The following is a 12,126-nucleotide window of genomic DNA, read 5'->3' as shown; positions in this document are numbered from 1 at the left end:
GTGACACAGAACCGAGAGAGAATTCACGCCTAGTAGTGAAATGTTAACGGTATGAATAGGTGTGTGGACCCATTGTTTCCATCATGATTCATGTTCATTGCTTTTGTGTGCTCTTTTGAAAAAGTCTTCTTTTTCATAATGAAACATCTTAGTGCTATTAAACCAATGTTTGGTAGATCAAACTGCAGGTCACACATTTAACAAAGAGTTAGAGAAAAGGACGACAGCCCTACACATGTATGATAAATTTCCTATATCCAAAACTCTTCCTAGAGTCAATAACCCATTTTTTAACTACTGTATTTCATTGAATCTAAGATGCTCTTGAAGATAAAATGCTCCATTATTTTTAGTATTACTAAAAAAGAAAAATAAAAGGCTCCCAATTAAACTGTAACACATTATTGGTACCAGAGGTCTTCAAATATATGTGTGGTAGTTGTGAGGAGTGCATCTTAGAATTGCTGAAATACAGTTCATTAGTGCTTCACTTTTTCCAACTCTTTGCCAAAAAGGATAAAAAAATCAAATTTTGTTTTGTGAGTATCCTAGTATAACAGGGGATATTAACACTAAGGCCTCCCTGTAAGGAATCATATAATTACAGGCCAAATGACTTAGATGTTAAGCAGTGGGACTGATCTGGCACTACAGATATTCTGAATTTTAAATGGAAGTTTAAAAGAGACAGAAAAATGTCACTGCAGAAGTTGCTTATTGGCTGTGCAGTGTAGAAGTTGCAAATTTGCCGATGCTATTTTTATTCTTTAAGGATACTTTAATTGTATTTTCACCCCAGATATTAATTGAAAGGTCATCAAGAGTTTTTTCTTTTTTTTTTATTTCACAAGACCAGCAGAAACTCTGTAGATGGAAGTGTATTTCATTGGCATTTACGTATGGGGCTAAAACATTTTTTCCCATGAACCAGCTCCACACTTGACTCTAAAGAGGAGAACACCAATTTGGGGTCATTAAGTCAGGCACGTTGGATTTTTGTCCAGCTTCACCAGTGTGACCTTGAGCAAGTCACAACTTCTCATTCTTTTACTTTCTCATCTGAGTATCGAGGAGGTTGGTCTTAGATGATCTCCAAGGTTCCTTCTACTTCAAAGTTCTATGATTAAGTTTCCAGGTAACACATTGGTTAGCAGCAGGCTCAACACAGATAATAAGATACCTGTTTTATCAGATAATAAGGCCACAGAGTGGTCAGGTCACTTTTTAGGGCCATGGCAATAATCAAGTAAGATTGACAAAGGGCAGGATGATTCACTGGTTAGCTGTTGTGATGGCTCTGGGAAAGAAAAAAGCCAAACAAGGGGAAAGAAAACTGTGACTTGGCCAGTTAAATCGAATAGATACCTAAAGGTAGAGGCCATTGCAAAGTGTGTGATACACGACTGAGGAAGGGTCTCAGCAGAAATCCATATTTTAAGGTCATAAATTAACATTTAAAAACTCAAAGATCGTTCAAATAAAAGTGTGAATTTGAAAAAACAAGCAGTTTTCTTTATTGTAAACAAAGCAGGCAGTCCTTTACTCAGCAGGGTATATACCACTTGCTGCAGAAGTGATTTGGAAAAATGAGGTTTGGGCTGAAATCTTTTTCACAGCAGGGTGAGCTAAGTTAGAAATGGCCAATTTATGCTTTTACTCTGGTTTAGTTAATAGGATCCTAGTTAAGTATTCCCAAGTTTACAGAAGCCAGGTGACTGTAAATTTTCCATGTAGAAAGAACCCAAGCATATTCAGTCATGGCCTCTAGTGGGTAGATGGGCATTGGGCCATTGATAACTTACATTTGATATGGATACACATTATTTGACTGAGAAATTCACAATGCACAGACTGCACTCCCTGACCAGCCCCACCCTGGCCAATTCTGCTAAGTTCTTCAGAGCAGCTGAGTGACAAAGGTCTTTTCTGCCGTGAGAATTGTTTAGAGCAGGAAGCTGGAGCCCAAATCTGCCCCCCGTCTTCCCTCCCCTCTCCTGTTTCTGTATAGGTGTAGCTGAGAATGCTTTTTACATTCTTCAGTGGTTGGGAAAAATCAAAAGAAAAAGTATATTTTGTGACACATGAAAATTATATAAATACAAATTTTAGTGTCCATAAATAAAGTTTTATCAGCATAGAGCAATACCCATTTGTTTCCGTGTTACCTATAGCTGCTTTAGTGCTACAGTGGCAGAGTTAATAATTGAGACAGAGGTCAGACCTGGTGGCTCACGCCTGTAATCCCAGCACTTTGGGAGGCCAAGGCAGGCAGATCATCTGAGGTCAGGAGTTCAAGACCAGGCTGGCCAACAGGGCGAGACCCCATCTCTACTAAAAATATAAAAAGTTAGCCGGGCGTGGTGGTACGCGCCTGTAATCCCAGCTACTTAGGAGGCTGAGGCAGGAGAATTGCTTGAACCCAGGAGGTGAAGGTTGCAGTGAACCAAGATCACACCATTGCACTCTACCCTGGGTGACAAGAGAGAAACTCCGTCTCAAAAACAACAACAATAAATAATAATAATTGGGACAGAGACTGTATGGCCCATAAAGACAAACATTTATTCTCTTCCTTTTCCTGAAAAAGTTTGCCAACTCCAGGCTTAGAGCAATTCTATAATCCCTTTCTACCCAAAGTAACCTAAGGCTGACAGAACTCCTGTTCACTAGGCACTCCCAGTTCTGAATGTTCTGTTTTACTGTCTCCTTAACCCATCAACATTGTGGTATGCAACTATGACCACCCCAGACTGCCCCTCACACCTGGAAGTAACACGAATCTTTGGATAGCCTGTATATCTGGATTTATTGTTTGGAAACCAGGTCACTATAGTTCTATGGTACCTCTGTTTGACCCTGAAGTATAGTATAATTTCTTTGCAGATCAAACCATGTTTTCTTTGGTGTCTTCCTTAAATATCTTTCTTAAAAAGAAAACACACTCACACAATGTGAAATATTTGTAAAGTTAAAGCTGTGAGAAATGTTCTATTAAATTAGTTCAGATTTCAGGCTGCCCTTAGGAGTATGGCCAACCTGAGGTGACCTGGGAAGTATAAAGTGCGTCTCTCCCAAAGTTTTTTCCAAGTGCGGAGTAGGTTGGGGTGAATGTCCAAGATGATGTTGCAGGGAAAATAGACCCGTTCCACCCACCCCTTCAGCAATAGTCTGAAGAATTTAGTCCTTATGAAAAACACAGAGGCCAAGTACAGTGGTTCATGCCTGTAATCCCAGCACTTTGGGCGGCTGAGGCGGGTGGATCACTTGAGCTCAGGAGTTCAAGACCTGCCTGGGCAACATGGCAAAACCCCGTCTCTGTCAAAAAGACAAAACTTAGCCGGGCATGGTGGCATACCCGTAATCCCAGCTACTCAGGAGGCTGAGGTGGGAGGATTGCTTGAGCCCGGAAAGTCGAGGCTGCGGTGAGCCGAGTAGCGTGATGCTACTGTACTCCAGCCTGGGTGACAGAGCAGCAAGACCTTGTCTTTAAAAAAAAAAAAAAAAAAAGAAAGAAAAAGAAAAACAGAATTGGAAGGGGCTTAAAAGGTGAAATGGGGCAGCCCATCTGCCTCCCTGGAACCCCATTCACTGCTAGTGTGGGTAGCGTGTTGGGGATCAAAGCACCCAGAGTCCTGAATTACCCCACCTTTATCAGACCTTGCTTCCTGGTAATGGTTAGCCAGATCCAGGAGGTAGATTGTCACACTCGGTCTTTTGCCTTAGAGAAAATGTTATGTATTTCGTAGGTTTCCCTGTGCCATCTTCTACTTTAAACAACGTTAAGTGTTTGAAAGTATTTTTGGTAGCATAATTTTTTTCATTTCCTGAATTCCGACTGGGCCTGGTGGCTCACGCCTGTAATCCCAGTACTTTGGGAGGCCGAGGCAGGTGGTTCACTTGAGGTCAGGAGTTCGAGACCAGCCTGTCCAACATGGTGAGACCCCGTTTCTACAAAAAATACAAAAATTAGCTGGGCGTGGTGGCATGCACCTGTATGCCAGCTACTCGGGAGGCTGAGGCAGGAGAATTGCTTGAACCCCGGGAGGCAGAGGAGGTTGCAGTGAGCCGAGATTGCACCACTGCACTCCAGCCTGGGCTACAGAGCAGAACTCCGTCTCAAAAAAAAAAAAAAAATTCTAGAGTTCCTAATTAAAATTAGTAATTTTGCAAACCAGATGATAGGGCTGAATATCTATTGGCAGGGGGAAACATGATTTGGAAAAATAAGACTTAACAATTTTGTGAAACTTCATTTCCCATGGAGTGTTGAGAGGTAGGGAGCAGGGGCACCTAGGTATAATTGCTGTCACCCTGGTGTGGTTCTTTGTTTTGTTTTATTTTTAGTTTATTGTTCAAGATAGGCTTGTGAGTGGCTCTGTCTCGGGTTGTGTCAGGCACTCCCCCCCACCCCCCGCAATGCATTTTGTGGGGCACATTTTCCCCTGCGGCATTTGCTTGCAGCCCAACATATTCTCTTCATCAGCTTGTCGAGATGATTCATCCTCCCGGGCACAGCAAGAAGAAACAGGCTGCATGCCCATTGCTTGTTTATTCCTTGTTTTAATTTTCATTATTACGTTTCTCAGGAAATGCACGCCTTAGCTAACAGTTACTGGCAAAAAAATAAATAAATAAAAAATAAGGTGTTTGAGTTCTTGCCAACATTTGGGGAAGCTGAATGAGATGCCTAGAGGAGGGTTGGCCCATCCTTTGCTTAAAGTTTTCTTTCCTTTTTTTCTTTTTTGTTTTTTTTCTGTCCTTTAGCCCATGAAGAGCATCATGCTTTTGAAGGTGGACGTGGAAAACACTAATTGCACTCTGTAAAGAATTCTTTGTCCTTTGCTGATTGGTTTTGGAAACGGTCTTAACAGGAGGGAGAGTGAAGAGAAGACTTGCCGAAGCCGATGCTGGTCAATTTAGAGTGGGTTTCTGTCCTTGCAGATGGGCAATTAGGACTCAAAGTGGCAGGTGGGGTGGGGGGAGATTGTGTGGGTTTCTACCGTCACGTTACTTGCTTTTTTAAAAACAAAAAAACAACAAAAAAACCATTTTTTTGGCTTTCTAAATTCTCTGTTCATTTCACTCTGAATTTTTTTTTGTGCCCTTTAAAATTCCTTATTCAGCCTAATTATTGTTTTCTACACTCCCCTTTCATTGAGGCACAAGAAATTGGTTTCCCTTTAAGTAGCTCTGCTGTACCTAGTTAATGAGAATATGCATAATCGTGACAATACTGCTTTTGAATACCACACTGTACAAGGAGGAATACTAGCTTGGAGAAACCTGTCTTCTGATTATGTGTTGTGACACATTCCTATGTGCTGTGAGCTGGGCATTGTTTTTTTCTGTCCCAGGGAAAAGAAAAACCATACTTAATCTGATTTTGCACTGACTGCACTCAAATCTTTAGTTTTCCTTTTTAAAACTTTTTTTTAGTGATAAAAGGAAAATAATAGTTGGATTGCCTAACATGAAAACTATAATCACAATTCAGTATCAGGATATAAATCAAGCTCTAAGTCTTTGGACCCTTTGTAGAAACATTTCTAACCCGAATTTTAATTTGGCCTTTTCAACCAAAGGCTTAGAGTGGTAGCAAGGGATTTCTCCCACTAGGAAACCTGATGTTTCTGATTTAAAGAGAAGGTGATATTTTAATTGTTTGGATTAAGCTCCTTGCAAAGTTGGGATGTGTTTACCCACTTAGGGCTTTCCCAGTGAACGCTAACACATTTTGTTAAATGATCCCTTTCCCTGCTCACGTTGTGTGTCATTTCTCATCATCAGCAGTCCTCCAGCCTGGGCAGCTGTCCCCACCCTTTTTCATGTAGGTGCAGGAAGTTACATCTCATTTCCAGGATGCATGTGAACATTTACAAAGTTGAACTTTGAGTGCATTCAGCTCATATTAGTTATTGGGATTGTTGATATATATTGTATTATGCTACCAAAGAAATATTGGTTTTATTAGAAGGAAATGCTCATCCTCTGGACCATGGAGACTTGCTCAGAATATGCTGATTTCCCTCTCCTGACTTTGCCAAGCCTTGGGCTGCTTTTGCCTGATAAAAGGCAGGGCCATTCAAAGACACTTCCCCCAGTCGGCTTGTTTGTGGAGTCACAGGAGCTAGTGTCTGCTCACACATTTTTTAAAAGGGCAGTGCACTCAGAACTTCACTGTACCTGGGATTTTTAATTCCTCTTGCAGTGTTGACCAGCAGAGAGACTCGAGGCTACTTTAAGCCTCCACTATGTGTTTGTAGATAAAAATCTCCATTCAAACATTTTAAAGGACTTTGAACATTATCTGTTTATAGAAGTCATGCTCTTCACTTGGTTAGTAACCACCTCAGCCATAATACTTATCATCATAGGTTTTTTAAAATGCTTTTTTTTTTTTTTTTTCCTGAACTTGAGTTTCCTTAGTGATTTCAAAATGAAGTATGAGAATATCAGATCCCATTAGCAAGAGCCTGGGACTTGTTTCTCCAAACATTGTACTCACATTCAACTTGTTTTAAAATTGTGACTCAAGAATTTTAACAAATTATTCTGGACATGAATTAAAACTCTTTTTTATAATATAAGTATTTTTCTGATAGATTAGAAAAAAGGATATAATTGACTTCACTATAATTGTCGTATATATTTCCATAAGTAAATGGATTTTGAAGTATTTTTATTTTTTGAACTTTATTTAAAGCATGTGTAATGACATGTTCAACTTTTGCATGTATGTAGCCTTTGAAGTAAAAATAAAATAAATAGGAATGTCAGGCTCACGTTAATATTTCTAGTTTCTGTTTATGATCATGGAACATGACTAGCACACAAAGTAGATTTTTGCCCCAGTGAACTTCTGCAACTGTTTCTGACCCTTTAGAAAATACCAACTGTGAGAAGGATTTAATTTGCCTAATGTTAAAAACGTATCATCTAAATTACTTTCAGAGAGGATTTTGTCAGATTTTGGTTTGGAAATCGTTTTAATTGAATATTTAGTCATAATAGACTTTGTATGAACTAAGCTGATTTAATCAGTTTAAAAACCTCTCATTACCTTCTTAGATTAAAGAAGCTAATACTCTTTTGAGATAGAAGGAAATATTTTGTGGGACATGTGACTTTTGTGTTAAGGCAGTTTACCCATCTTGGCCGACGTGGAGAAAGTGCAAACTTCAGTAGAATCCCGGTCTTTTCATCCAAGTGCTTGCAGGTGCAGCATTGTACTCTGCAAGGAACCATACAGAAACCAAAGAGCTCGCTTTTTTCTCTTTGTAATTCCTTAGGGTCTGTGATATATGCCAGGAAATCTGATTGAAACTAATATGCTTTTTATTCTCCCATTATTCCCTAAATTGTTATATCACAGGCACTTGCCTACATTGGGAAAGTAAGAACAAATAATGCCCATTTAAAGTAACTTGCCTGTATTTTGACTGTCTTTTGTAAGCACTTGCTGAACTGCTGACTTAACTCAGTTTTAAGATTTCCTCTTTCCCCCCAGCTTTTCCACATTTCTTAAATGAGGGTACAATTTACTGCAAACATGTACATTTAATATAATATTGCTGTTAGATTCATGGTACACTTTATGAAGCAAAAACATGAAAAGGAAAACACAACTCTAATAAACTTTAAATTACAGATTGACTCTCTCTCACCCCTCTTCTTGAATTTAGCCCACGTCTACACCATGCACACAGGCACAGGACTTTATGGCTTAGAAACTTTAGATATAATTGGGTCCTATAGACATAACATGCAATCCACCAACTGAGCCTTGGCCGAACTTGTCCCCTGTTAAAGACGTAGGGCTAGCCAGCCATAGAGCTGGGCATTGAAGTCAGCAAAGTGTATCCTGGTGCAAGCGTCCTTAAATGGAGAGTACTCAGGATCTGCCAGCCTTAACCTGCCCACTGGCCACCCTAATCAAGCACTAAATATCTGATCCAATCTGGCCACTGATGTGACTCCGTAATCAGACATCTTCTTTGTAAACAGCTCCTCCTTCTCTCCCTCTCCCTCTCAGAGACAGAAGTGGTGCTGGGGTTTGGAGTTTGAAAATAACCTTCCTATGACAGGAAGTGGGCTTTTGCTGTTAGTTGCCCAACTCTTAGAGGATCCCAACTTGTGTCTTTAGACAAAACTGACAGCCCTTGGAACGATCACATGGTGGCGCTGCCTTCCAGCCAACAGTTCTGGCTCAGCAGCAGAATTTATCCAGCTATGTTTGTGGAATTCTTTTACGATCCTACTGCATTTTGCTCCTATGCTTTTATAAAAATTTGACGAGAAAATGTAAAAATGATACTTGGCAATAAGACATTTAGCTTTCATGCACCTAATAAAAATGTGTCAAAGCTAGATCGCTCCAGATGTGCTTAAAATATCTCAAATCCTAGGCTCTCATTGGGCTTATAAGTGGTTGGGAAGAAAAAGAATAAAATAAACTTACATATAGGAGATATGGAAAATATTTCATCAGATATTATGCCCAAAGAGAGAAAATTAGTTGATTTTTTTTTTTTTTTTTTTTTTAGCTCTCTGAATATGGAAGTTCCCTTTAAAAATGTAATTCTACCCTTCACCTTCCCCACATTGTATGTTTCTGTAAGATTTTACTCATTACAAATGAAAGTAGAGGACTGCCTGTGAATTGTTTATTTCTGAAAAGATTATATTGAGATCAGTTAAAATTACTCAAGAGTTTGGTGACTCAGGATTGTAAAAAGCCTAGATCTCAACAGCTGGGAGGAGTCAGAGGGTGACGTGGAAAAAAAATAGGGACTGAGGGGCAATGAAAAGTCCCTTTGAACCTGTGGTCATGTATAGCAATTAGAGTGGGTTGCCCTTCTACTTCTCCCAAGAAGAAATCCCATATAGATTCCTTTCATGTCAGATTATACTGTTCTGATTTTATTTTCTATTATTTTTACATATACATCCAAATCTAATAATACTTATTCAGATTGACCCACTGAGACCAAAAGTCACTGTCTTGTGTTCTAGAAATTCTTTCATGTTGCTGACATGAATCCATTTTTAAAAGAAAACTCAGGGACTCTTAGAATTTTAGAGTGGAAGGGACCTTTGAGATCATCTACCAGTGCTTCTCACCCCTTAGCATTCAGCAAAATCACTCAGATACTTACTTATTGTGCACAATTCTTGACCCCAGCACTAGAAATCTGGGAGGATATCTGCATATTTAACAAGTACCCTAGTGATTCTAATGCTGATGGTGCTCAGATCACTCTTGGAGAACCTCTGATTTTATCCAACTCCCACATATGACAAATGAGGAAAGCCTCCCAACCCTAAGCTCTGTCAGGTGGCCTGATTCCAATATATGATACCAACAATCTTATGAAGGCTGGAGAAAGCCATTAATACTGAGACTTGAGTAGATGATGCTCGTAAATAAGAACTTTATGGCTGGGACCACAGCAGTCATAGGAGCCCATCCCTGGCAGTCCATAATATAAAGCCTTTAATACAGAGTGGTGGTTTTTCTCTTTTCTAAATACCATTTCAGCCTGTTAAGAGAAAAGAAATTAATGTTCAGAAAAGTAGTTAGTCCATATGTGCAGTAACTACTTTTCTATAATGTCTTATGGCATCTGGGGTTCAGCATCATTGAACAAGATTAAATGAACGTTATAGAGCTATAAAATTGCATGTAAAATAATGCAAAACTGTTCAAATGACTATCAAAGTAGCCTGGGAATGAATTTCCACTAAAATTAATTGTCACTTTCAAAACGTAGCTTAGCAAAGCTGTTACTAAACGGGAGAGATCCGTTAATACATAGAAATGTCAAAAAAAAATCAAATAAGTATTCCCTAAACGATGTGAGTGATAAGCAAAAGTCATTGCGAAGTCAGTATTTTTTTGTTCATCATTGCTACTGAAATTTAGAGTTCCATTGTGTATGTGTGTCTTGAGTGTACCTTATTAGAATATCCAATACAATAGCTTTTGGATATTCTATGCTTTTGTGTCCTTCAGAAATCATGAGATTGAAGGAATCTGTGTTAAATGTTTTTGTTTTGGTTGCTGCCTGAAAAAAGTTACCAACTCATTTAGTGAAATGTAAGATTTCTTTATAAAAATTTCAATTTCTAATATCAAAGTCAGATAATTTTTCTTGAACTTTTATTTTGGAACAGATGTTTATTTCGGATTTATTAAAGTGTCAACTTTGCATTATAGAATTGAACATGACGTAAATTGAGTGTTTCTGAGTTTTCTATAGAAAATTTATGCTACCTCTCATCTTTTCACATACAAAGAAGCAACTTTTAATGAAGACTTGAGGTGAAAATTTTAATTTTAGCATTTTACATTACATGATGGAGAATATTAAAGGACTTTGAACATTTTAATAAACTTACAGTGTTTCTGTTTTCAAATAGAGGTATTAATTTTGTGGGTATACATTAAATTCTCCCCAAAATTCTCAGACTTGAATCAGATAATGTGGCTTACAACCATCGTTTTTGTTTTTAAGTTTTAACATTATCTTTTCAGTATTCATTTAAAACAAGTCACCATGACTTTGAATATATTCTCATGGAGAATTTATTTCAATGATTATACAAAAGAATTTCAGAATTTAAACTAGTGAGCATACTTTAGCTTGAGACAGCTAACATTATTTGTCCCAAATTTAAAATCTTATCAGTTGCATTGAAAGTTATTAATTCTTTAGAATAGTCTTACCTGTGTAAGTTGAACCAGGTTTGTTTGATTATGTTTTGGATCTGCTTGTGCCCCCACCCCCCTATTTTATACCATCTGTGCCCTGTGCAGTTGGGGACCCTTTCACATCTGGCTACAAGCTGGTGTAATGCCCTTCCTTTTGATCTGGCTTCATCTAGTGATTTGCTCAGTATTTTTAAGGTCAGACTGAAAACTTTTCTGTTCTAGTTATTTTTGATTTTATATTGTGTGTTGTGTTTGATGTTCAGATACATGTGAAAGTTGCTTCTATAAGTCAGTATTTTTTATTCCAGCCTTTTGCAGCAATAAGGTAAGACTAGACTATACTTTTCTTACTTGAAAAGGTAGTGATTTATGTGTTTAGTGCAAATGTTTAGACTGTTGCAATTTTCTAATTTGGGACTATATTGCTATGAATTTGTGCTGCTTCATTTTTCAAGGTAGTAGTTCACAGGGTTTAAGTGTTAGTCTGTAGAACTTTATTTTGAGATCTTTTGTAATCTGTTGCTACTAATTCTTGTTCTGTATTGAGGTTCTTATAGTATAGAAATGTCATTTTCATCCTCCAGTTTAAAAATTTCATGCAGTTTAATCAACTACATCACTTAATCATTATTAGATCCCCAGTGTGTGTGTGTGGTGATTAGGATAACCCTGTTTATTCCAACACATATTAAAAGTTTCTGTCCAACAACTCTGATATGTATGATGCTGCTAGCATGGAGTCTGGCGCTTAGTAGGTTATCTGGTATTCTGATGGGGAGTAACTATTTTTATTTTTACACTTCCTTGTGAACACATTGATAATATGGCTCATCTGGGTCTCTCAGAAAACACATCTTGCTTATTTTAATTCTTTTTCTTTACCCTCTACTAAGAATGGTTTCGTTTTAGAATAAGTCCATTACGCTCCTTGCTCTTTTGTGCTGCAATTTGCCCGTGAGATTCAGTTGTCCCCTGTTTCGGCAAGTAAAGTGAGTTTACTCCTCCTTTCTGGCTGTCTCATATATTCCTTTAAAAACAAACAACACGTACCAACAAACTCTTCTTCCTTTCATCTGCAGACTTTCCTATCTCTCCCTGCAGAAACAAGCAATTCAGGATTTCGTGTGTGATGCCTAGTTAATTTTAACACAGCGAATTTAATGAAATCGCTGAAGAGCAGGGCATAACACTGGGAAGGCTTTACAATTTCATAATATTTCCCGCTCATATTTGCATCTGATTACTGCCACCATGCATTCTGTGTGTACTTCATCATCTAGTCATTATTGATGCACTTTTTGGAATGTGTTCTTGGTTGTTCTATTAGCATAGGTTCCTCTGCATTGTCACCTAACGTAGTTTTCCTGGAAGCCATGACCATGCATGCCTTTTCTTCCTCAGTGATCCTTTTACTG

General features: G+C 38.3%; 1 protein-coding gene across 2 annotated transcripts in view; it reads left to right on the top strand.

The window, feature by feature from the left end:
• Window positions 1–10,228, top strand: part of EIF4E3 (eukaryotic translation initiation factor 4E family member 3) — a 49,620-nt gene extending 39,392 nt beyond the window's left edge. The window contains exon 8 of one of the 2 annotated variants that reach the window (XM_011971229.1): window positions 4,765–10,228. In XM_011971229.1, the coding sequence (XP_011826619.1) occupies window positions 4,765–4,811 (47 nt within the window). In that variant the 3' untranslated portion in view covers window positions 4,812–10,228. The remainder of the gene's footprint in view (window positions 1–4,764) is intronic. The other variant, XM_011971238.1, reaches the window with a different exon arrangement.
• Window positions 10,229–12,126: the final 1,898 nt, after the last annotated feature.

The sequence above is a fragment of the Mandrillus leucophaeus genome, unplaced genomic scaffold (genome assembly GCF_000951045.1).
Source record: "Mandrillus leucophaeus isolate KB7577 unplaced genomic scaffold, Mleu.le_1.0 Scaffold121, whole genome shotgun sequence".
Lineage (NCBI taxonomy): Eukaryota > Metazoa > Chordata > Mammalia > Primates > Cercopithecidae > Mandrillus > Mandrillus leucophaeus.
Note: the sequence above shows the minus strand (reverse complement) of the source record. Positions and strands in the feature narration are given on the sequence as shown.